The 27,095-nt window shown below is 38.6% G+C and overlaps 2 protein-coding genes across 7 annotated transcripts in view; both read left to right on the top strand.

The window, feature by feature from the left end:
- Positions 1-520: 520 nt before the first annotated feature.
- MYO6 (myosin VI) overlaps positions 521-27,095 on the top strand; it is a 155,539-nt gene continuing 128,964 nt past the window's right edge. For all 6 annotated transcript variants that reach the window (XM_046004558.1, XM_046004557.1, XM_046004555.1 and 3 more), the window contains exon 1: positions 521-731. The gene's annotated coding sequence lies outside the window, so the exon portion shown is untranslated. The remainder of the gene's footprint in view (positions 732-27,095) is intronic.
- On the top strand, positions 5,644-5,851 carry SEM1 (SEM1 26S proteasome subunit). Its single transcript, XM_046006057.1, is given in 3 exon segments — positions 5,644-5,716; positions 5,719-5,805; positions 5,808-5,851. Coding segments are annotated over 3 exon segments (204 nt in total).

Below are 27,095 nucleotides of genomic sequence, written 5' to 3'. Positions count from 1 at the left end.
TAGCAAGGTTGCTCCGTCGCCCCGCAGCCCAGCCCCACGCGACCCTAGTTTGCAGCGGTTCTCCCCTCCGCAAAAACGCCGCGTCGTTCCCGCCCGCCCTCTAGTAAAACGCGGGGTCCTCGTCCCCCTGCCTGAAAACTGTCTCCCTCCGAGAACAGATTCTTGCTGTTGCCGGACTGCGCGGTCACCGTATCCAGACCGCAGAGAACTTGCTTTGCCCTGGCTGGAGACCACGGCGGCGAAGAAGGCCATCTCACAGCCGGAGGAATAAGGACTATCCGCGGCACCCGCGGCGGCCTCTTCTCTCGCGCTAGCGCGCCCACCTCAGCCCGGGAGGCTCGGCGCCGCGGGCAAGGGGCGAGCGGAGGGGCGAGCGGAGGGGCGGGGCGGCCGCGGGCGCCGAGCTCCCCCTCTAGGAGCGCGCGCCCGTATACCCGCGCGCCGGATCGGCCCGCCCCGGCCCGCGGCGCCCCCGCCCCCTTGGGCGCTCCGTAGCCGTGACGTGCGCGCGCCGGGGCAGGGGACTCTGCTGGGCGCCGGCCGGCGGGCGGAGACGGACCCGGGATCTATCCGAGCAGGAAGCTGGCAGGATCCCGGTCGCCGCCTCCCCGTCTCCGAGCTTGTCCACGTCCCCGGCTTTTCGCTCAACTTCATCACCTTTGACCTCCGCCCTTCACCTCTCCGGCCACAGGTTGCCTCGGTGCAGCGCACCTGCCCTACCCTTCGCACCGGTGAGTGACGCGGTGCCCCTGCTTCGGGGCGTCAGCGTCAGGCCTCGCTGCCCCGGGCCGCCCTGCTTCGGGGCCTCGTCGGGCAGTCCGGGGTCCACGGCTAGTTTCACCTCCCGAGGACGCCTCGGGTGAAGCAGGTGATGGGTGGGCCCGGCCGGCGGCTCGCGGCAGTGCCAGGGCTGGTTCTCATTTCCACAGGACAATGAGAGTCCCCTTTCATGGGTTTATCGTCACCAAGATACCTTTGTGTATCTACTCTCGCTCCCAGTCAGAAGCAGAGCTCTCAGGTGACCCACTCTGACTTGACACTCCGTGATAGTTTTCTCTTAAGTAAACAAGCTTAAAATTCATTGTAGGAATAGGGCCGTTTGTTCTGAGATATGAGGGTCAGGTGACTGCCACTATTAAATTAAAAGTTTAATCATGTTAGAGACCAGGCTGGGACAGTCAAACGCTATAATTTTAGTTTTCAGGTTGTCTAGTACTTTGAGTATATTTATATAGGTGCTACTGAGCAAGAGCTTTTTTTATTTGTTAATTTCTCCAAACTCCTTAAAACCATTAAAATGCTCCAATTCCGGAGTAAGGTATTATTAAGTAGAAAATAATTTGGTAGGGTTATTACTAGAATATCCGTGTCGGAAATACCATTTCTATACAGTTTAAGAAAACAGGTGATATTTTATCTGGCATAAAGTTGTGGTGGAGGAACGCTTACATCCTAATCTACAGATATTAGTGAACAACTAGGAACACTGTCCCAACTTCACAGATCGCTGTACACGCTAAGCAAAAGTTCAGTTTGCTGTTATGCTCTGGTGGGGTAGATGCAGTGTATCTTAATATATAGTCAGGGTTTGAGAGTTTTAGAAATTCTTAAGATTTACTTGAAACTATTCACACCATAAAATGTGAATCTTGAACTTGGGCTGGAGTGGTCATGGTACAAAGGTTGGCAGCCAAAACAGCATATCTGTACAAATTAACTAAACTTCATAGATATCTTGGGCTGTGGTTTTACAGTTGGAAATTATTGACTGGAAAAATTACCTTGGTGTTTTTGATCATTAATTTTAGAAATATTACAAACTGGGCCATAGCCAGAGCTGGAAACAATGCAGCCGTTCAAAATAACTCATTGACTTTTAAATATCCAGCTCATTTTGAGTATCTGAAGTTGCGCAGGAATTATACCCACAGTGATAAACAGAAGTCGTTCTAATCTTAGACTTGCCTATTGTGTTTGTATATTCTATGTGACATATTGTTCTCTCAGTTTGAGTTACATTTTCGTTTTCAAAGACATTTAAAAAGGGAGTAACAAGTGATGAATGACTTTAAGATTATCATGACTAAAAACTCTTAAGTATACATTATATAAAACTATAATATACATATATTCTTCATTAGGGTCTAGAAACACGAGCAAGAAAAATGTAATGTAAATTACATTATGTTTATATAGGTGCTACTGAACAAGAGCTTTTTTAAAATTACATCAATTACAAATAAAAATGTAAATTAATGCAAGGTAGTAAAAACAGATCATAAATCATAACTCATTGCACTTATCTGAAGTGGATCTTTTCCCTCTGTTTATGTTTATGTGATCAAGTTTTAAAATAACAGTGGCCAGGAAATCTGAGAGAGACTGAAGACTTTTCTCATCCTGTTGTGACTTTGCCTGGAGACTGTGGTGTATTATGTAGCCCATTGTTTAGATAACTGGGCTGTCTCCGGGTTCTAAAGTACAGCTCTTTTCAGAAAGTTTTAAAATTTTTGACCAAGTGAAGTTTAAATAAATATAAACACCCAAAACATTTTATGGAAAATGAACACGTTTTAACTGTTGATAATTGAAGTTTCATTTTGATATTTAAAAATGTCAGTTTTAAAAAGATTTCTAACCTCTCTGAATTTTTCATTTTTGTATATTAAAACATTTTCAGTAAAAGACTGAAAAAGATATTACAGCTTTGATAATTTTCATACAGTTTGTGATCCCCTTAATGAGGTACTTCATAATAATTTCTGAACTTGAATAGCATAAGATCATTACCCTTTTATTAGGCATCTGCCATAATCAGAACACTACCTAAGGGATTTGATCTGTAAAATAATTTTCAAGGTTGGTGGTCTTGTCCTTTTACATATGAAGAAATTTAAGCTTAGAGAATTAAATATTTGCTCAAGGTCTTAACAACTCCAGAGGAGCGAAGTCTGGATTCACACCTAAGTCTTCTGACCATGAAGCCCTGTCTTTTCCACCAGACCAGGTTGCCTTGATCTCAGTCCATTTGGTAGACTGCTCAAATAAACCTGCAGAACTGGTATTGTGTTAAAGAATGTAACTTGAAGAATGCACATAGGAGTGAGGATGATACAGGTCATGAATGTGGTTCTGAAACTGATGTTGAATTTTCTGTTTTTTTTTTTTTTTTTTCATTCTTAAGTTGACAATTTTGACAGTGATATGGTGCTGCTTTCTCATTTCTGATGTAAATTCCAGAATATTATACAAATTGTGTACTTTTTATTTTGATGGGTTTATAGGAGTTAGAATTAGGCTGTAATATAACACTGGTTTTCACTGTAGATAAAATGAATAGTACAGTCTTTTTGTTTCAGATAGAACTTTATATTTTCTTCCATAAGAGATCGTTGTCCATAAATGCAGTAGCTATCTTTTTAAAATATTGCATAATTAACTTTGTAATCCTTGTGAGGGGGCTTGTTTTCAAAGTATGACTAAATTCTCACCTGTACTATTAGGACAATTTTTATGGCCTATGTTTATTTCAGGAATGTCCCTTGAGGTATAATAGACACAAAGGACAAAAACGAGTACACAAAGTCCATCTTTTGTCGCAAAGTAGGAGTCATGTCAGCAGTAGAATGTAGTTGGGTAAATGAGAAGAAAAATGGTAAGAAGACTGAGTTGGGTGACACGTTTACAGGTGTTTCATTATTTGGTTTGAACTCTAAGGAGTTTTGCATCTCAAGGATACTCATATTCAACTGTAAATACGAAATTTATCATCCAAGAGCTTAATATAAATTATTAATTGGTTATCTATAAGACATCTGCATGTGTGCATGTATGTATGTGTAGATAATTAAGAACTAACTAAGGTCAAATAAGCTTAAATTCTGTTTTTGAAGAATTATATTCAGAGGAACCAGGAAGTTTGTCATTTGAAACAGCTATACTTTTATTTGACAAATTTAATGGACTATCTTTAATCTTAAAATGTAAGTGTGAGAATTTTTTTTCTGTTTATGGTCTTGAAAACTTTTCATATTTAGTATAAGAATGACATGGTAATTTGGGAAATGACCACAAGTCCACAAAAAGTTCTCCCTGTAAGTGCTGAAGCATAGACTGTAAAACCAGAAGAACAACTCAGGCATCTTTAGAAATCTTGCTAGTGTTAAAGAGAAGGGAAGTACTTTTCTGTACAGAAACCATGCCTCCAGTGAAACCAAAATACTGAGGAACATTCCTTGGGTGATATTCACATAGGTGAATATTTATATCCAGGCTGAGTAATGTGCACAAAGGGAGGCAGTACTCTTGACAAAACCACAGGCATCTTTCATGTAAGTTACGTCACTTGTTATTTTATTTAAAAGTAACCTGCTGCTTAACCTTTACAAGGTAAGGTATTGCATAGAGCAGAATTTTAAAATTTCTATTATATGCGGATGAACATCTTTTTCAACAAATATTTACTGAGGGCCTAGTCTGTTTGAAAGATGACTGTAGGTGGGAACTGGTTCTTTTTACGGGCAGATCTTTGGATCTAGGAAATATAAAGAGTGACAGAGACATAAAAACAAAGGTGAATAGAAATACCCATTTAAAATCTGATGATATTTATATCAGATTTAACAACTTACATTTGTATGGCACTTTATTGTTCTGGAAATCATTTTATGTATCTTTGGTCCTTAAAACAGCTTGTTGAAGTAGATGTGGTAAACTTACTCTTATTCTGCAGGTGATAAAATGTTGGCAAAAAAAATTAAGTGCCTTGTTCAAAGTTACTTATGTGGCTGCTTAGAAGCATAGCTAAGAAGGCAACTTCTGTGTATTCCCATAGTAGATCACAGTTATCTTCTAGGTGTTAGTTAGGGTTAACCTCTTAATGAGCAGTTACTTAATTTTGTGGCTTCAATTTGGATGGTTCCAAAAATTATGAAAAGTCAGCATCACTAAGCTGATAATTGTTAAATACTTACTAGGTTTGTTTTGTTCCTGTTTGAATATAAGGTAGGAGATGAATAGGATGCATTATTATGGGGCTCCTTTAACATTTTTAGTAGATTAATGGAGCTAAGGTTGGAGATTAACTTTTCTCATTGGAGATTTTTTTTTCTCATTGGAGAGTTTTTAAAGATTGTTTTTATTTATTTATTTATTTATTTATTTTTAAGATTTTATTTATTTATTTGACAGAGAGATCACAAGTAGACAGAGAGGCAGGCAGAGAGAGAGAGAGAGGGAAGCAGGCTCCCCGCTGAGCAGAGAGCCCGATGTGGGACTCCATCCCAGGACCCCAGGATCATGACCTGAGCCGAAGGCAGTGGCTTAACCCACTGAGCCACCCAGGCGCCCAAGATTGTTTTATTTTAGAGTGAGAGAGAGCATGCACGCACATATGCAGGTGAATGAGTTTGGGGAAGGAGAGCAAAGGGAGAGGAAGAGAGAATCTCAAGCTGACTGTGCTGAGTGTAGAGCTGCTGTCATCTCTGTCAAATAAATAAATAAAATCTTTAAAAAAAGGTAAATAAAAAGAAAGGAGAACTCTGTGGTAGAGCTGACTTCAGAGGTGGCAGCAGCGTTGGTGTCTTCTGTGAGGAAAAGTGAGAGTTCCAACTAACTTCTCAGCCTGGGGGGTTTTCAGAGGGGATGGTCGCTGTGTCAGAAAAAATGCAGCCAGTAGACTTGGGTCTCTTGGAGGAAGATGGTGAGTTCAAGGAGTTCCCTGGACTGGTTTAGATGAAGATGAAGGTGCAAATGTCTGGGAGGATGAATGGGATGAAGACAATGTAGATGATAACTTCTCCAATCAGGAGCTGAACTACAGAAACTTGGTTATAAGATGGAGACCTCATAGCATTCAGAAGAGCAACCTAAACTTGAACTGTTTACTAAATTCTAGGACAGAGAACCCAGGATGGGACACTTAAAAAAATATGTTTATTTCATTTCCTGCTTGGATTTATGCTTTTGTAATGCGCGCGCGCGCACACACACACACACACACACAGTTTTGCTCTTAAAAAAAAAAAAAAGGAGAAAAATATTCTGGGGGAATTTTGAAAATAACTTTTGTTATTTGACACATTGGTATTGACCTGATAACTATGCTTGTTTTTGTAAAGATTCACTAATGAGCTAATGTGTGTCTGCATTGGTATCTTTATGCCTTCATTCATTTGACAAATATTTGAGTGTCTGCCATGAACCAGGTACAGTTCTAAGTGCTAATGATACTGTGATAAATTAAGATCAAGTCCCTGTGCTGAGTGATATTTTATTGTTGTTTTAAATTAAGTTAAATTATAGACCCTTAATACTAGTATGTAATCAACAGGGCTGACCCTAAAGTTGGGAAATAGATAGTCGTCAAAGTGGAAGAATTTGAGGGTTACTAAAAGACTTATTTACTCAAAAATATTCTACTCCTGGCCTTCAGTTCACTGTTAACCAGTCTGCTCCTGATAAGTTAAGTGTAGGTTCCATCTTCATCAAAGTCCTTTGATGAAGGACTTTGATGGAGCCTAGGTGGTGATCTATGCAGTTCCTTCATCAGGAACACAAGGCTGAGGTAAAATAAAGGGAATATAGGATTGATATTTGTTTGTGTGTCAAGGAAGTACTTTGTGTATGTACATTATCTCAGTTAATCACTACATGACTTACTTTAGTGCATTTGACATTATGACCCACAATCTACAGATTGGGAAACAGAGGCATAAGACGTTAAATTTGCTCAAGCTCATAGCCAGTACTTGATGGCGATGGAATTTGGATGTACTTAGCATGTAGTAGGTAGGAGCAGAAGGAGTACTGATATACACACAGAGTTGTGATGTCCTACAAGTATGTGATGGCATACTGTGTAGGTGGAAGACCTTGGTGAATGATGGGTGGAGAGTCAAGAGAGCTTGTTGTGGGGAGGGAGTGGATGGGGATGATTATTGCTTGTGTAACTGCTTGGCCCTTTGGCATAATCCTTTTTGTGACAGTCCTGAAACTCCAGAGTTGCATTTATATACAAGTGCTTGCTTACCCAGCTTGTAGATAAGAGGGACTGGCAGACCCGAGATGATTCTGGTTTTGCCAGTCACTACTGTAGTCAGATTACTTAGTGTCTCTGGGCTTCAGTTTTCTCATCTATAAAATGGAGGCAACAGTGTTACCTAACTGGTATGGTTCTTTTTTTTTTTTTTTTTTTTAAAGATTTTATTTATTCATTTGACAGAGAGACCACAAGTAGGCAGAGAGGCAGGCAGAGAGAGAGGAGGAAGCAGGCTCCCTGCGGAGCAGAGAGCCCGATGCGGGGCTCGATCCCAGGACCCTGAGATCATGACCTGAGCCGAAGGCAGCGGCTTAATCCACTGAGCCACCCAGGCGCCCCCCTGGTATGGTTCTTGTGGGGAAGGAATTAGATAATAATACATGTGAAACACATATCACAGTGATATGTAGTTAGTGTGCATTATTATTGTTACTGTGTTAGTTTTTGTTTTTTGGTTTCTTTGGCCATGTTTAATGTGGAATGTTTATTCAAAAAGAAAAAATTGTATTGGATATTTTGGTGGAATCTTAAAGTTGGGCAAATTGAAGAAGTTTTGAAATGTAGTGTTAATCACAATTATCTGGGAACTGGTAAAAACATTTGTCAGAAAGGTGTGGGTGAGGCCTGGGCACTAGCATTTTCACAAGTTTCTTGGTTGATTTACTTGCACACCAAAATTTGAGAACCACTGGTTTAAAATTTTCTTTATCCTATGCCTGGGAAGGCTTCAGTAAAACAACAAAAAGTGTTTGGATTAACCAGGCAGTGTATGGTAGAAGGAAGTGAAATATCAGTTACCGGAATCCCTTCCTTGATTTTTTGTGTGTGTGTGTGTGTGTGTGTGTGTGTGTGTGTGTGTGTGTGTGTGTATTAAGTTTATTTGGGATTTATAAGCATTTATCTTTGAGAGGGGCAGTGTTAAATTGCACACCTAACTTTAATTGTAATGAGTTTTTCAGCTTTTAACAAGCTTCATTTAGAAGTGAGCTAGTTAGGGGCGCCTGGGTGGCTCAGTGGGTTAAAACCTCTGCCTTCGGCTCAGGTCATGATCCCAGGGTCCTGGGATCTAGCCTCGCATCGGGCTCTCTGCTCTGCCGGGAGCCTGCTACCTCCTCTCTCTCTTTCTGCCTGCTTCTCTGCGTAATTGTGATCTCTGTCTGTCAAATAAATAAATAAAAAATCTTTAAAAAAAAAAAAAGAAGTGAGCTAGTTATATTTAATTTTTAAAGTTATACAAATAATAATAAGTAGTACTTGAATAGATCTTAAGACCTTGTTAAACTTTTTAGGGGCGCCTGGGTGGCTCAGTGGGTTTAGCCTCTGCCTTCGACTCAGGTCATGATCCCAGGGTTCTGGGATCGAGCCCCGCATCGGGCTCTCTGCTTGGCAGGGAGCCTGCTTCCTCCTCTCTCTCTCTCTGCCTGCCTCTCTGCCTACTTGTGATCTCTGTCTGTCAAATTAAAAAAAAAAAGACCTTGTTAAACTTTTTAAATTGGATTTCTTTAGATAATGTACTGTTTTGAATTAACCAGCTTTGGTATTGTTAGCTTCATCAGGCAAGCTCCTAGCAGGAAGGAGATTTCATCCTGGATGGTGCAAAAGAAGAGATTATAGAGGTTAGAGAACAAACAAGGGGGAGGCGGGGGCACCCAGAAAATAGCAATGGTGAGAAGCCCTTAATACTCCAGAGATTACCAAAACTGAGAGTTGAGAGTTGGCATTGGGGAGGAAGGCCCCAGGGAACTGTGGCTTTGAGTCAGTCAGGCAGGGAGGGGAGGGGGAAGTTCCATGACCTCTCCTGGACCCTCTGTCTTTGGGTCTTGTACACTGGCTTGCACTGCTGGAACCCACCTGCGGAGCCTAGGTGGTGATCTATGCAGGCTCATCTTCCCAGGGCGGTAACAGTACATACATAGGAGGGGTGGGTGGTTTGATGGAGCAAGTGGAGAATAAATGTGGAGAATAAATAGGGCATTGATTAGAAACTTTGGGAATTTTTAGCATTTCCTTGGTGTAGTTTAAATAACTTTGGGATCTGTGATACATCTCAAAAATGCTGAGACTGCTTATCTTTTACATACTTAGAAAAAAATTCGTTCACTTTCTCATCTAATTGTACAGTTATTCTAGGAACTTTTTTTTAAAAGTAAACTCTGTGCCCAATGTGGGGCTCCAGCTTATGACCCGGAGATCAAGAGCTGGGTGCTCTACTGACTGACACAGCCAGGCTCCCCTTAGGAACTTTTATGATCCATATAACGCAATGAGAAACATAACCCAAGTCTATTAACATAAAACCCTTTTATTAATATATTGTTATACCTTAGTGAGGGTTCTGAACTTAGTCTTGGTTTGAAACAGTACATGTCTTTCATTAGAAAAGATCTTTTAATGACTAATTTTTAAAAAAAGAATTGGGAGAAGAGGTCTTTGCCTTGTGGAATTTGTATCTTGTGTTTTCCTGGACTCTTGATAGCAAAAATACCAGAACACAGGCTTAAGGTAGTAATAGTTGATAGACATAAGACTGTTCTGAAAAAATTGTTCTTCTTCCCTAAGTCCTTTTATTATTATTATTATTATTATTATTTTAATATTTTATTTATTTATTTGACAGAGAGAGGTCACAGTAGGCAGAGAGGCAGGCAGAGAGAGAGGGAGAAACAGGCTCCCCACTGAGCAAAGAGCCCTATGCGGGGCTCGATCCCAGGACCCTGGGATCATGACCTGAGCCGAAGACAGAGGCTTAAACCGCTGAGCCACCCAGGCGCCCCTATTATTATTTTTTTTAACGTTTTTATTTATTTGTCAGAGAGAGAGAGAGTACACACAAGTAGGCAGATAGGCAGGCAGAGAGAGAGGAGGAAGCAGGCTCCCTGCTGAGCAAGGAGCCCGATTCGGGACTCGATCGCAGGACCCCAGGATCATGACCTGAGCCAAAAGCAGCAGCTTAACCAACTGAGCCACCCAGGCGTCCCTCCCCAAGTCCTTTTAAAGACACATTAAATTTCTGTATAAATCTGTTGCAGTTTACTCTTATTCAGCTATCTTCTATTAATGCCAGTTTTACCTAGTTAACCTGAATTCTGGATACAAGTTTATATCCGTGTTTTTTATTTTGGACAAATTCCTGAGGATTACTAAAGAAAAGCATTTCTCTTCTTATGAGATGGTATGAAGGTCCCTAATATGAACATTACTCCCTCCAAAAACAATAGATTATAATTTATATTTTCTCTCTACTCTTGAAGGTTCCAGGGAAAAAGAGTACAAGATTTTCTCAGATTAAGAAAAATCTTGTGTTATATTTACAAAATGCTTGAGACTGCTTGTCTCAAGTACAGCTATACTGGATTTTGTTCGCAGCTTCCAGAAAGGGAAGAACCAACCGTATTGCAGGGCTGGGCAAATTAATCAAATAACAAACACCTGGCTATGAGACTTTAAAATATAAATAAAGGATACTTCTGGATATAGATGATATAATTTGGTCTTTTATTTTTTTTTAAACAAATAAGTTTATAAGCTTGACTGTAAAAGAATATAGGGCCCTCCTGGATGGCTCAGTCAGTTAAGTGCCTGACTCTTGATCGCAGCTCAGGTCTTGATCTTAGGGTCTTGAGTTCAGGCTCCAAGTTGGGCTCTGAGCTGGGTGTGGAGCCTACTCAAGGAAAAAAAAAAAAAAAAAAGAATATGATACAAAAAGAAACCGGTTTGAGGTAAATCACGGAACACCTGTGCTTGAAATAATACATTTAGATATGTTCTCTGTAAGTGGTCTTTTTTTACTTCTTTGAGAAAGAGATTTCAAACTTTTTTGGAATCTTCTAAAAACATACTCTTTGTTTTCATTTGGTGCTGATAGAATTGGTATCCTGAAGGGGAGAATTGAGGCTGTTGGTTTTTCCATGTTATGCTCTTTGAATTTCCCTGATTTGAGGATTGAGTTATTCCAGAGAGAACTTTTCTCCAGTTCCTTGTTATTTTTTTTCTAAAATTAGATGAAACAACTGTGTTTTGGTTTGTGGGCATGATTTGCTGTCTGTTATCCTTTTGGTATTTTGGGGAAGAACAAAGTGTATTCAATGTGTATGTGTTTTCAAGAGGAAGTATTAGCTTCTCTGCTCTTCCAGTCCATGATTGAAGATGAGAGCAGATGATTTTATGTATCTTTAATCTTTTTGTTTGAGATTTCAAACAAAACTACGGCTGTTTTGGCCAATGAGATGTTGGGGAAAAACAGATGAATGCTTAGTGTAGAAGTAGCTTCATGTATTCAATGGCAAATTGAGGAGGTTTATATTAGTTTGAGAAAGAATTTCTGTCGGTGCGGGGGAGAGTTCTAGAGGAGGGGAGAGAAGGATGGGAATTGAATGAGTTTGAACATAGGACAGATTTCACCACAATTGTTTTAGAAACCAGAAAAAAAAACATTTATTTCAGTCAGTATTTTATATTGCATAGATACATTCTACTGATAAGTTTTTTTTTTTTTTTTGAAGGTGTGGTACAGCTAAGTTAGGAATTTATAGACCAGTTGTTTAATTTAGTGATTTTAATGAGTTATTGGCAAAAATGGGGCTAATCTGATGGTTGTATACAAGAACATTAATGTGTCAAAAATGGGCTATTTTTTAAATTAAAGGTGTACTTCTGGAACTTGTCCAGAATTTCATGGACTTTGGTTCTATTCTCTAGCATTCTATATTTTGGCATACAACATTGACATAGTATTTTTAGTATGGTAGAGTAGTTGAACGGTGAAAAGGTTTGTCATGGGTTGGAAGGTGCTAATGTATTATAATGTTGGATTGAATGGGTGATCCAGATCTAGTATGATCCTAGAACAGCACATTTCTAATGATTCTATTCTTTCCCATTTCATTCTAATGTTGACCCTATGAGGTAGCTCTTCTTATTAACTCATTGTACAGCTGAGAGAGCTGAGATGGAAACAATTTACTAGGTTGATCTGAGTAGTAAGGTGCAGAGCTGAGAGATATCTTTAGGTGGTCTGGATCCAGAGCCTTTGCCCCATTTAGAACTCTAAGTTACCTTTTTCTATGTTCTTTTTAAAGACTAAAAGCTTTGAAAACCCCTTCAGGATTAATCTCTTCTGTCTATTGTATCCAAACAAGGGATGGTAGCATCAGGATACTCTTGGAGCTATTGCTTGCTTTCAAGTGTAAAGCAGATAACTCCTCTATCATATCTTCTTTTGTTCCTTGCCCTCAGATTCCTGTTCCCCACAGTGTTCCAACTTCCCCTGCCAGCTGATGAGAGAGGGGAGACCTTCTGGACTCGTGTCTAAACTATTCTTTACAGTTTTTAAGCCCCTTTGACTATACATTTTCATTAATACTTCATGAATTTGCTTTAAACAGATATATTCCTATAAAGTTTCATGTAAATTAAATAAAATTTAATTGTAATTTCATAATATCCTGGGAAAGATTCTTATTTATTTATTTAAAGTATTTCAGTAATGATTTCTTTTGTAAACAGAAGAATCTTTTTGTTGAACAGTGTTTGTTTTCTATATTATGTTAACATATATATTTCATATATTACTCTTGTATAAACTTGGATCTGGCTAAATACACATTTTATATAAATACGCCTAAATTAAGCTTGATCTCATATTCTGCTTGATATTTACTAATAAAAAGGGGTTGGGTAATAGGGGTTTTTCTTAAATAAATGCTGTTTGTTGGAATTGCCCTTAAATGTTCTGTAGTAGACCCATCTAGACGAAGAATAATATTCTTTTAAGCAGTAGAGTGAGGGTCAACATGTAACAAAGTAGTATATATATATTTTTTAAAATTATTTTTGTGTCATAAAATTTATTAGGTAAATGATAGTGTTCTGTTTTAATGCTAAAATCAGTGTTTTATGTGACTGAAATAAATTGAAAATAATGGTTAAATTTAGACATAGTTTTATTAAAAAATTATTATGGTTGAAAAGCAGACAAACTGTTTTTCGGAAAATATACTTCATGTAGCTCTGGGTAAAATATTTATTTCCTGTACCTAATACCATGCTAATGAGGCCATTGTAATCTGTGTTCTGCCCTAAACACTCAACAGAGACTACTCTGTAACCTCGTAATTAATAGATCCAGTGGCCTCATTTAGATCATTATTCTTTTCCAACCTGTTCAGCTATTCACCAACTAATCCTCCTTGAATTCTTTTCTGTTAGCTTCTTTGGTCATGCGTTCTCTCAGGTCTCTGACTTTTCCTGTTTTGTTTTTACTGCTTAATTCTCTCTGTGCATGTCATTACTGTTCATTTCTCATAAACTCCTGTACTTGGCACTTTGCTCTACTCATTCTGTTCTTATTTTTGATAATTATATTAGTCCCATGGTTACAATTCTTATTTTTTAGTGCACATTTCCCCCAGATTTCTTTCTGTATCAACTTGACCATCATTTCTAAACTGATGGTCTACAGACATCTTTAGATTTCATAATTCCCATCAATTGCACATTCTTTGAGAAACTTGGATCTTCTTCTGTTTCTTTCTGTTTCTGTATGATAGCCCCAAGGCCCTAGTTATTCAGGTTCAGAATTTTCACTCACCTTTTCCCTCTTGTCATATTCTTTCATTTGCCAAACTCTGTTCTGCTTTCTGGAAGATCATCCTTCACTTTCTGTTCCCTCTGACTGAGTGCAGCCTTCATTACTTTTTCTTCCATGCACATCTCGTGTTTGGCCCTTTTCCTCCATGCACAGCAGAGTCTATCCTGTGCTTTGTCATTAGAGCTGTGTTTCAAAGTGGAAATCTGATTGTAATATTTTCTTGCTGAATAAGAATCCTTACTAGCCTTTATTAATACATTTTAGAGTCCAAACTTGTACTGTGGGGTTGAAACCCTTCATGGCCGAACTTGGCTACTTTTCCACTTCAGCACTTGTCACGCTTCTGCCACTGTGCCATGCTCTAGCCCCATTGACCTATTCCCTGAACATGTCCCCATTCTCCCATCTCTACTCTTATTCTGGAGTTCATTTTCTTTTAGTCTTACCTATCTTTTAGGAACTGTTGGAATTAAATCTTTCAAAATAGTTTTCCCAGATTTACTGTTTAGAATTATACCTGTATTATTCATCACAGGTTATAAATATGTGTCTTTTTTCATTGTCCCCTACTCTCACTAGATTGATTGTGAATGACTAGAGAATGTGAACTGCCTAGCAAAAGTTTTGGTAAGATTTTATGTAAATCAGTGGACCTCAGGTTTTAGGACTCTGTAAAGATTTTGTTTATCTGTTTGGTTATATCAGTATTTACTGTGTTAGAAATTAAAATTTAGAAATTAAAAACTTATTTAATCCATTTAAATATAAATAATAAATGCTTGTTAACAGAAAATGACATTTTATGAAAAATAACTATTTTTGGGTGCCTGGCTGGCTCAGTCTGTAGAACATCTGACTCTTGATTTTGGGGTTGTGAATGTAAGCCCCACTTTGGGTGTGGAGATTACTTAAAATTAACAAAAAGAAAAATAACTATTTTCCAATACAAAGATTTGTGAAAAAAATAGCACTATTTTATATTTTTGTAAATCTATATAATGTCTAATTTAATAGAAGATAACTGGATTAAATTTTCCTGCATTATGTTGTTTTTGGTTGAAGTGTAGGTGAAGAAATCTGGCCTCACACAGATGAATCCTTGGGAAAGGAAGTAGTAATGTACCTTTTAAGGTAATTGTGTATATCCTTCTTTGATCCCTCACCAAAACTCAGCAGGTGATAATTTCTTAAAGTGCCAAGGTGGAATCTTAAATCATACTAATGAACTTTTGTACTCTGTTATATTACAATCTGATGGTGTATTTTGTGCTCTGTATCTTTTACCCATGCATGATTTTATAACATGATTATATCTGTCCTTTGAAACACACTGTTTTGCTGAATTATGTAGATCTCCCAAATTTTTGTAATATCAAAAATTATATTTTGATTTTATCACAAAAGTCTTAACTACTTAAATAGCATAAGCTGTTATGGTTAAGGTGACAGCTACAGGTTTTCCCAGATTCTGCTTGTCACTTGAATTTTATTATTGTCAACAAATATTGTCAGTTACTTTCCTTGAGGTGACAGGCTTTACACAAAAAACAAACAAAATCCCCGATTTGCCAAAAACTCAAGTTTGAATAACCAAAGTTTGTTAGTCAGTGTTTCTAGGAACCATGGTATTTTATGGGAAAAAAAAAAAAAAGTTCCTGAAGATTACAACTCAGACGTTCACACAAGTATTTTCCTTGAGACAACCATCTTATTTTGTTTTACAGCAGTACTTTACGTGCAATTCCTATTTCATCATATAGAATGTTAGAAAGATATATTTAGGATCAAGATATACTAACGTTAATACATTTACTGCTTAATCAAAAGTATTCTTTTTTTTTTTTTTTAAGATTTTATTTATTTGAGAGAGTGGGGAGAGCACAGAGGGAGAGGGAGAAGCTGACTCCTTGCTGAGCAGAGAGCCCAGTATTGGACTTGATTCCAGGTGTCTGAGATCATGACCTGAGCCTAAGACAGACACTTAACTGACTGAGCCACCAGGTGCCCTTTTATTTATTTATTTGACAGAAAGCAAGAGAACACAAGCAGGGGGAACAGCAGAGGGAGAGAGAAGCAGACTTCTCACTGAGCAAGGATCTCGACATAGGGCTCAATGCCAGGACCCTGGGATCATGACCTGAGCCAAAGGCAGATGCTTAATCAGCTGAGCCACAGGGCACCCCAGTCAAAAGTGTCCTTCAGGGGGTGCCTGGGTGACTCAGTGGATTAAGCCGCTGCCTTTGGCTCAGGTCATGATCTCAAGGTCCTGGGATTGAGCCCCGCATCGGGTTCTCTGCTCCGCAGGGAGCCTGCTTCCTCCTCTCTCTCTGCCTGCCTCTCTGCCTACTTGTGATCTCTCTCTCTGTCAAATAAATAAATAAAATCTTTAAAAAAAAAAAAAAAGTGTCCTTCAGTGAAACCAGCATTCTTTTACTGTGGGTGCAGTGACCACTGTCTTGGTTCTGGCTAAAGTGGTAGAAGTTTTACCTATCATTGGTTCTGCATAATTAGGGTAAATATAACTATAGTGAAAAAGGCAAATGTCTTTGTATTATGAAAATAGTTTTGACCTTGTTGACTCTCTAAAATGGGGTCCATTGACTTGGAGTACTGCTGGTCTTGGTAATTGTCCACTTGAGTTGTGAATGTGTTCAGGTTTCCTGTAGGCCAGCCATGTAGAAGCCTAGAAAGTTAGAATTGGACATTACCCTGGAGTTAATTTAATTCTAATTCCTCATTAAAAAGTTGAGGAAACCGGTTTAGAGAGGTTAAGAGACTTGATGAAGTCCATACAGTTAAATTAAAGGCAGAACTGAAAAGATAATTCATGTGGCTCTTAGTTCAGAATTCATCTTTTTCTATCAATATTGTGATATTCAAAAATTTAGAGGATGGGGCACCTGGGTGGCCCAGTCACTTAAGGGTCTCACTCTTGATTTTGGCTCAGGTCATGATCTCAGAGTCAAGGGATAGAGCCTTGCATTGTGGGCTCTGTGCTGGGTGTGGAGCCTGCTTAAGATTCTCTCTCTCCTTTTCCCTCTGTCCCCTTCCCCCCCAAATCTATAACTAGAAAATTAGTATTTTTTTTTTAATGGTATAATAGGGATACTGTCATATAGAATTCCTTAGGAGGTAAATTTCTGAACTCTGTGAACCAGAACTCTAGGAGCAGCTTTCATCTGTTTTTCACCTTTTTTCCATCTAGTTGAATATGAAATTGTGGTGGTCACATGGACAATTGAGAAATTGAGATAATTCAACAATCAATTTATAATCATTGCTAAGAAAACTCTTAAAATATACCCTGGTAAAATCAGTATCATCAGTTTGACATTTAAGAGAACAATGTATAATTATATATCAAAATGAAAAATAATTGAGCATTTTATTTAAAGAATATATGCATATTTAAAAATCATTTTAGAAAGTTTTAAGCATATTAAGAAAAGAAGATCTATGAACCACCATGTGCCTATCACCCAGATTCAACAGTTAGCAACTTATGACTGATCTTATTTTACTTTTTATCTTAAACTACCCTCCAAATTATTTTGAATCAGATCCCAGATGTTATATAATATTGTCTATACACACTTAAGCTTGTAAAAGGGAGTATTTCTTAAAACTTGTAATTAGGTGTATATAATCAAATTAGGTGTATATAATTCAGATAATAATTTGAATGAACTTCTCAGAGTCTTTTCTAGCTTAACCAACAAAAACCAGAAACAAACAAAAGTCCTCCTTTTGATCCTGCCATTCTTCTTGTTTTATTTATTTATTTATTTATTATTTTTTAAAGATTTTATTTATTTATTTGACAGACAGAGATCACAAGTAGGCAGAGAGGTAGGCAGAGAGGAGGAAGCAGGCTCCCTGCTGAGCACAGAGCCCGATGCGATATGCGATGCGGGGCTCGATCCCAGGACTCTGGGATCATGACCTAAGCTGAAATCAGAGGCTTTAACCCACTGAGCCACCCAGGCGCCCCATTCTTCTTGTTCTTTTGCCTTATATCTCTTAACCTTACTCTAAATTTCTTGAAAGAGAGGGCTCTGTGAGCTTCTATTATGAGTTTACTTTAGTTTTTTTTTTTTTTTTTTTTTTTTTTAAGATGTATCTATTTGAGAGAGAGACAGCACAAGCGGTGGGGAGAAGGTCAGAGGGAGAGAAAGAAGTAGACTCTCTTCTGAGCAGGGATCCCAAAGTGGGGCTCCATCCCAGGACCCTGAGATCATGACCTGAGCCAAAGGCAGATGCTCAACCAACCGAGCTCCCTTTTACTTCAGTTATTTAAATGTTTTTACTACAGAAATCATATTTTGCCTGTCCAAACATTTTACTCTTAGGATTTTTAAGATTGTGTCTGTTGCAAAATGCATAAATAACGTTTTTTTACCTGGTAGTTTTAGACTATTGAGATGCCAGTAATCTGGTCTATTTTGGTGAATTTAATACACGAATTTTTCTTTATTTTACAAGAGGGAGTACAGACTTCTAGTTATAAAACAGAACAAACAGATGGTTACCAGAGGGGAGGTGGGTGCTAGGATAGGTGAAATAGGCGAAGGGGATTAAGATTACATTTAAGATTACATTTATCGGGGTACCTGGGTGACTTAGTGGGTTAGGCGTCTGCCTTCGGCTCAGGTCATGATCTCAGGGTCCTGTAATCGAGCTCCACACCAGGCTCTCTGCTCAGCGGGGAGCCTGCTTCCCCCTCTCTCTGCCTGTCTCTCTGCCTGCTTGTGATCTCTCTCTGTCAAATAAATAAAATCTTTAAAAAAAGAGATTACATTTACCTTGAGTAATATTTAGAATTGTTGAATTACTATATTGTACAGCTGAAACTAATGTAATAATGTTAACTATACTGCATTTAAAATAAAAAAAAAACCCAAACCAAAATAAATCAGATATGGGGATATAATTTACAAACAGAGAATGTAGTTAATATTTATAATACGTCTGGTGACAGATGGTAGCAAGATTTACTGTGATAATGACTTTGTAATGTATATAAATGCTGAATAACTGTGTGGTACAGCTGAAACTAAAATAATATTGTGTATCTATAACATTTTAATAAAAAAAATGATACCATGGGCTCCTGAGTGGCTCAGTGGGTTAAGCCTCTGCCTTCGGCTCAGGTCATGATCTCAGGGTCCTGGGATCGAGTCCCACATTGGGCTCTCTGCTCAGCGGGGAGCCTGCTTCCCTTCCTCTCTCTCTGCCTGCTTCTGCCTACTCGTGATCTCTCTCTGTCAAATAAATAAATAAAATATTAAAAAAAAAAGAGATACCATAGAGAGATTGCTGTAAAGATACATAAGGACATTGGGGAGGGGAGGCGAACCATAAGAGACTATGGACTCTGAAAAACAACCTGAGGGTTTTGAAGGGTCAGGGGTGGGAGGTTGGGGGAACAGGTGGTAGGTAATAGGGAGGGCACGTTTTGCATGGAGCACTGGGTGTTGTGCAAAAACAATGAATACTGTTATGCTGAAAAAAATAAATAAAATGGGGGAAAAAAGATACATAAAGAGAGTCCACAGATACCTATTTGAAAACATGGCCAGAAATAATTTTCTCTTATTGTTTTAGTCAAGAATTAAATATTTGTTGTCTTCTATTTAGTATTCAAACTTCTAAACCACCCCCCATGCCTTTAGTTTTATAGACATTTCCCAGTGACTATTATTTCTCTAACTGAAAGTTAGATCTCTCTCTTTTTTAAAAAATTATATGTCTTGAAATTGATTTATCTTTCCTGAGGTTTTTTTTTTTTTAAAGATTTTATTTACTTGACAGAAAGAGATCACAAGTAGACAGAGAGGCAGGCAGAGGGAGAGAGAGAGAGGGAAGCAGGCTCCCCGCCGAGCAGAGAGCCCGATGCGGGGCTCGATCCCAGGACCCTGAGATCATGACCTGAGCCAAAGGCAGCAGCTTAACCCACTGAGCCACCCAGGTGCCCCTTTGATGTTATATTGACAATTCAGCTGAACCTTGATGGATAATAATATAATTAAAGAATCTTAGATTTGGGGCACCTGGGTGGCTTAGTGGGTTAAGCCTCTCCCTTCGGCTCAGGCCATGATCTCAGGGTCCTGGGATCAGGGAGCCTGCTTCCTGCTTTCTCTCTGCCTGCCTCTCTTCCTACTTGTGATTTCTCTCTCTCTGTCAAATAAATAAATAAAATCTTTAAAAAAAAAATCTTAAGATTTGTTAACAAAGGTAATGTGGATAGCTTTGCCCCCAAATATATAAAAATGTAAACTATAAGGCACATACATAAGTTAGCAGTGTTGTTTCTTACATTAGTTTTCTTTGTAAAAGAATTCTGCAGAGGGCCCTTTTACTGGTCTCTGTTAAAGTGTGTGTGTATATATATAGATATATCTCCAAGAAATTGATTAATGAACAAAAAAGGAAAAGGAAAGAAATGAATGTATGTTTTAACAGAGGATACATTTATCTGTACTTATTTCTCGTCAAAGCTGGAGTATTTTTTTAATAAGTTTTTTTATTTTTTTATAAACATATAATGTATTATTAGCCCCAGGGGTACAGGTGTGTGAGTCGCCAGGTTTACACACTTCACAGCACTCACCATAGCACATACCCTCCCCAATGTCCATAACCCCACCACCCTCTCCCTACCCCCCTACCTCTGGCAACCCTTAGTTTGTTTTGTGAGATTCAGAGTCTCTTATGATTTGTCTCCCTCCCGATCCCATCTTGTTCCATTTATTCTTTTCCTACCCCTGAAACCCTACACGTTGCATCTCCACTTCCTTATATCAGGGAGATCATATGATAGTTGTCTTTCTCTGATCGACTTATTTTGCTAAGCATAATACCCTCTAGTTCCATCCACATCGTCGCAAATGGCAAGATTTCATTTCTTTTGATGGCTGCATAGTACTCTGTTGTATATATATACCACATCTTCTTTATCCATTCATCTGTTGATGGACATCTAAGTTCTTTCTATAGTTTGGCTGTTGTGGACATTGCTGCTATAAACATTCAGGTGCACGTACCCCTTCGGATCACTACGTTTGTATCTTTAGGGTAAATACCCAGTAGTGCAATTGCTGGGTCATAGGGTAGCTCTATTTTCAATTTTTTGAGGAACCTCCATGCTGTTTTCCAGAGTGGTTGCACAAGCTTGCATTCCCACCAACAGTGGAGGAGGGTTCCCCTTTCTCCGCATCCTCGCCAGCATCTGTCATTTCCTGACTTGTTAATTTTAGCCATTCTGACTGGTGTGAGGTGATATTTCATTGTGGTTTTGATTTGTATTTCCCTGACGCCAAGGGATGTGGAGCAGTTTTTCATGTGTCTGTTGGCCATCTGGATTTCTTCTTTGCAGAAATGTCTGTTCATGTCCTCTGCCCATTTCTTGATTGGATTATTTGTTCTTTGGGTGTTGAGTTTGCTAAGCTCTTTATAGATTTTGGACACTAGCCCTTTATCTGAATGTCATTTGCAAACATCTTCTCCCATTCTGTCAGTTGTCTTTTGGTTTTGTTAACTGTTTCTTTTGCTGTGCAAAAGAAGCTGGAGTATTTATATTTGGACTCCAGATGGTCAGTATATTTCTGGGTAAATAAAATTTAGGGGAAGAAATCAGCTAATCAAAGTTATAACCTGAACATTAAAAATTCCCAATTGTATAAGACAATATATGAAATATTTCCCCTATTCCTAGCTGCAGTATAAATAAGAATTTGGGGTGACTTTCTAAATAGTACCATATCAACATAAGTGTGATTTGATTTGTATTTGTTACTGTTGGAAGTGAAGGAATAACTTCTTGGGTTGTTTTAAAAATCCTGATGTTGGGGGCTCCTGAGTGGCTCAGTTGGTTGAGCACCTGACTCTTGATTTGGGCTCCAGTCATGGTCTCAGGGTCCTGAGATCCAGCCCTGCTTTAGTCTCTCTGCCTCCCTGCCTACCCCCCTACCCCCCTAGGCATTCTCTCCCTCTACCATTCTCTCTCTCAAATAAATAAATCTTTAAAGAGAATCCTGATGTCTGGGCCATAGCCTGGACCCATTAAATCTGAGATTTGGGGAGGGTAAGACCTAAATGTCAGTACTTTTTCAAAGGTCTTCAGATGACTCCAGTGTGCAGCTCAGTTGTTTCTCCTTTTTTTTAGTATTAAATCTGTGTAAACAAAACTTTCTGTCAAATACTGAGAAAACTTTTGATGATCAAAATGTTTTAAAAAGGGGTGCCTGCCTAAAAAGCGTCTGCCTTCGGCTCAGGTCATAATCCTAGGGTCCTGGAATTGAGCCCCGAGTTGGGTTCCCTGCTTAGCAGGGAGTTTGTTTTTCCCTCTGCCCCCCCCCTGCTCATGCTTGCTGGAACGCTCTTTCTCTCAAATAAATAAATAAAATCGTTAAAAAAATGTTTAAAAATATTTTTAAATGATTTTATATATCTGACGGGGGCGGGGAACAGCAGAGGAAGAGGGAGAAGCAGGCTCTCTGCTCAGCAGGAAGCCCCATGTGGGGCTCGATCCCAAAACGTGGGATCATGACCCAAGCTGAAGGCAGATGCTTAACCAGCCATCCAGGTACCCCCAAAATTCAGTTTTTATATAGTAATTATTAAATGTTCAATATCTCATGGAGGAATTAAAGAATAGAACACATTCTATGGTGGAGACTTAAGAATTACTGAAAATTATTAGGGGTACCTATGTGGCTCAGTCAGTAAAGTGTCTACCTTCAGTTCAGGTCATGATTCCAGGATTCAGGGATCAAGCCCAGCATTGGGCTTCCTGCTCAGTGGGGAATCTGCTTCTCTTTTTTCTCTCTGCTGCTCTCCCCTACTGATGTGTCACACTTTCTCTCTAATAAATTAAAAAAAAAATCTTAAAAAGAAAATTATTAAAATGACATACTTGTTATTCATTACAGAATTTGGAAGCAGAAGTTAATTTTGTTGTATCTAGTTTATAGGATACTTTGTGGACCAATCAATCCTATTTTAAGCCTCTATACAATTATTGTTTGTTCTTTATGGAAATCCATGTAACCAAAATGAAGTGGGTAAGAATCCTTGATATTTCTACCATGTGTAGATAATCACTATTGTTGGTATTTTGCTGGATGATATTTTAGTGTGTGCCTGTATGTACACCTGTATATTTTTAACAAAAATGAAATTAAAGTAAAAAGTCCCCTCCCCTTTATTGGGTGGGCTTAAAAATTAAATGTATTTTTATCTCTGTAAGGTGATTCGAGAAATTTCATTTCTGTATCTGGAATTTATGATTTTTGGGTTCTGTGACTATTGCTTCTGAATAAAGAAAAGTAATTATCCTTAGATGCTGCCTTAACACTTTGCTATAGCCCCAATTAATAATTGCATGATGATTTATGTAGATGAATGTTCATTTATAGTCCAAACCAAATATGTTTTTCTTGAGGTGTTATATATAACATAATATAAACATTTTTGTTTTTTAATTTTTATAAAAAATGGTTACGAATTATGTATTTGCTTTACTAAGAATATTATTTAAAAACATGATTTCAGTATTTTGGCACCAAGTAGGATTAATGAATTTATATTATTTATAGCACTGTACAAATTTAAAGAAATTGTAGATTTTCCTTCCGTAATCCAGTAGGTTAAACAAACTTATCTTTTATTTTTGACACGGTCTTTTTATATGGTTATATGTCTTAGTACCACTAAATTGCTCATATCCTCTTGTATTCTGTTGGATCTTTTTTGCCATTATTAGAGAATAACTAGCATTTAGTGTGTTATGTGAGTGTTGAGATCTTTAATGAAAATACTAAAGCAGTGTTGTTTTTTCTTTTCATGTAAAAACAGCTGTCTTTTACCTTTTATTTATTTATTTAATTTATTTTGAGAGAGAGAGAGAGAGGTGAGGAGAGGGGCAAAGTGAGAGGGAGACAGAATCGGGGTTTCCTGATGCAGGTCTATATCTCACAACCCTGAGAGCAGACAGAGCATAACCTGAGTCAAAATCAAGAGCTGGATGCTTAACCAACTAAGCCACCTAGGCTCCCTGTCTTCTACCTTTTAAGAAATGGTTTTTTAAGTATAGAATGTTATGGTGTATTTCCTAGAGATTTTTCTTTAGTGAGGAAAACCAAGGAAATGAGAATTTTCCCCTTGCTTTTAATCTCCTCTCCCTTCCCTGATTTTGTGAAGTGGTGCTTAAAAACTTGGGTCGTTCAGATGGGGGATTATTTTATTGCAATGTATGCAAGATTATACTTTGATAGAACCGTTTCTATGTTGTAAAGAAGCTACTATTTTCACAGAACTTGGTTATGTCCCAATAGACCAATGTGTTCTCTCCAGTAAATATGATCCTCCTAGGACTTGGAATTTGCGGTTGCTGGGTTGCCACTCTAAGTTTAGAGTCAGAACAGTAATTGGGCTGAGCAAATTCTCCTGTGGCTATCAGCAGGCATAGAAAAATGTGTGCAGGTTACCTCTGGGTTGAGAATACGTGCAGAAAGTACTGCTGCCTTGGCTTCTGGCATGGGATGTTGGGCTGGCGCTTGTCCCTGGATACTTTGAATGAGACACTTTGGCAACTATCCAAATTGGAAATATACCTTCTTAGGTTCCAGATCTACCTTGGCTCATATGAGGGCAGAGTATGGGGATAGCAGCACCCCAGGTGGATGCCTGGTTTTGCCAAAGATCAGTCTTCTGCCTTGAGAGCTGTGCTGCTTATCTGTTGACAGTCTGGGAGCAGATTGCCAAATATAGGTCAGGAGGTATATATGACCTGTAAAATGATCTTCTGCTTTTCCAGTTGGGCTGTTCAAAGCTTGAGCTTTGTGTAGTTGTTATTTTTTTAAAAAGTTTTTAAGGGTTATAGTATTTTTTCAAAAACACTTAATATATTTAAGTAATCTCTACATCCATTGTGGGGCTCAAACTCATTACCCTGAGATCAAGAGTCATATGTTCTACCAGCTGAGTCAGCTAGGCACCCCTAAAGGGTTATAGTATTTATTATTACTTTTTAAAGTAATCTCTACTCCCAGCATGGGACTCAGATTCTAGACCCTGAGATCAAGGGTTGCATGTGCCATGGACTGAGCCAGCCAAACATCACTGGTTGTTACTTTTTAATGTTATTTTGTTATTGGTTAATAATTTTGATGTCTAGTCAAAAGTTTAGTAATACATTTGAGGGACTATGGCCTATATCAGAAATTCATAGTGCTACCCATATAAAGGAATGAAAAGTGGTTTTTTAATGGAGTTGACTAGTGCATTTCTAGTAACAGTAATCAGTAACAATTATAAGATAGTTTGAATTCTGATATGTAGAGCACATTGGTGTTTCATTTTGTTTTCCCGGAATGAATAGCATATCACCACTTTACATTTCATTCTACTCATTTTTTATAATACTTCATTGAAATGGATCTCCTTTGTCCTGGGCCTTGTTCTTCACTGCCTCCATCATCATCAGTCCCCATACCTGTGAATACTTTGTGTTAGCACTTTAAGTGTTGATTACCTACAGTTTACTTGTCTTTCTCCTTCAGTTACTTGTAAACACTCTGGTTTTATTCTTGGGTGTTCAAGGCCTAATACTTTGCCCTGTTGTAGTAGATACCCAATTAATATCAATTCAGGGGGGGCGCCTGGGTGGCTCAGTGGGTTAAAGCCTCTGCCTTCGGCTCGGGTCATGATCCCAGGGTCCTGGGATTGAGCCCCGCATCAGGCTCTCTGCTCGGCAGGGAGCCTGCTTCCCCCTCTCTCTCTCTGCCTGCCTCTCTGCCTACTTGTAATTTCTGTCTTTCAAATAAATAAATAAAATCTTTAAAAAAAAATATCAATTCAGGGAATAAGTTAGTTATAAATTTGAACCGTGAATATATTGTCTACTTTTTAAAAAAATATTTTATTTATTTATTTGACATAGAGAGAGAGATCACAAGTAAGTAGGGAGGCAGGCAGAGAGAGAGGAGGAAGCAGGCTCCCCGCTGAGCAGAGAGCAGGATGTGGGGCTCCATCCCAGGACCCGGAGATCATGACCTGAACCAAAGGCAGAGGCTGTAACCCTCTGAGCCACCCAGGCACCCCTGTCTACTTCTTTTGAAAATTATTTTCTCCAAATATGAACTCTAGTTCAGCCCACTTACATAGAATCATTTAGAGATGGTGAAATTGGGATAGTCATGGGCTAATGAGCCCAGGAAGCTGGAATATTGCTTAAAAAAAAAAAAGAAAGAAAGAAAAAATACTCATAATAATGGTGAGAAAGTATTTTTTTTCAAAGATTTTATTTATTTATTTGACACAGAGAGAGAGAGAGAGAGAGAGAACACAAGCAGGGGGAGGGGAGAGGAAGAAGCAGGCTTCCTGCTGAACAGAGAGCCCGTCAGCCCCATCCCAGGACACTGGGATCATGACCTGAGTTGAAGGCAGATGCTTAACAACTGAGCCACCCAGGCGCTCTGAGAAAGCATTTTTTAAAGGAGATAAAACCATAGTGGTAACTATTTCTCTTAAGAACCTTATCTTTAATAATTTGGGATGATATGGCCAGATACATTGGCAGAGATGAGATCATTTCTACATGTGAAAAAAATTTAAGGGGCGCCTGGGTGGCTCAGTGGGTTAAAGCTTCTGCCTTCGACTCGGGCCATGATTTCAGAGTTCTGCCTTCCTTCTCTCTCTCTCTCTCTCTCTCTGCCTGGCTCTCTGCCTACTTGTGATCTGTATCTGTCAAATAAATAAATAAAAAATCTTTAAAAACAAAATTTAAGCTGTGTTTCTTTGTATATCTCTTAGTGTTATGTTAGATCAATCCTTTTGAAAACTTAGAAAGCTTAATGTAGTACTTTGTGCACATTCTCCTTTTTTAATTTTCATGTTGTGGTTTTGTGTGCTGTTTTTCTGGCCTCAGGGTTGAAGAAGTCTGACTCTATAAGAAAGGTTGCACTTATGTACTTGTGTACTTAGAGCACCAGTTTGAGGTTTTTTGTTTTTTTTTTAAGATTTTATTTATTTATTTGACAGACAGAGATCACAAGTAGGCAGAGAGGCAGGCAGAGAGAGGAGGAAGCAGGCTCCAGAGCTCTGCTCAGCATCAGGCTGAGCAGAGAGCCTGATGCGGGGCTCGATCCCAGGACCCTGGGATCATGACCTAAGCTGAAGGCAGAGGCTTTAACCCACTGAGCCACCCAGGCGCCCTGCCAGTTTGATTTTTACAGAGTTTATTACATTTTTGGATGAAAGTTACTTTAAAGATTTATTATTTTTATTTTTATTTATTTATTTTTTAAAAATATTTTATTTATTTATTTGACAGAGAGAGACACAGTGAGAGAAGGAACACAAGCAGGGGGAGTGGGAGAGAGAGAAAAACAGGCTTCCTGCTGAGCAGGGAGCCCAATGTGGGACTCGATCCTGGGACCCTGGGACCATGATGACTTGAGCCGAAGG

The sequence above is a fragment of the Meles meles genome, chromosome 5 (genome assembly GCF_922984935.1).
Source record: "Meles meles chromosome 5, mMelMel3.1 paternal haplotype, whole genome shotgun sequence".
Lineage (NCBI taxonomy): Eukaryota > Metazoa > Chordata > Mammalia > Carnivora > Mustelidae > Meles > Meles meles.
This window is presented reverse-complemented; position numbering and strand designations above follow the sequence as displayed.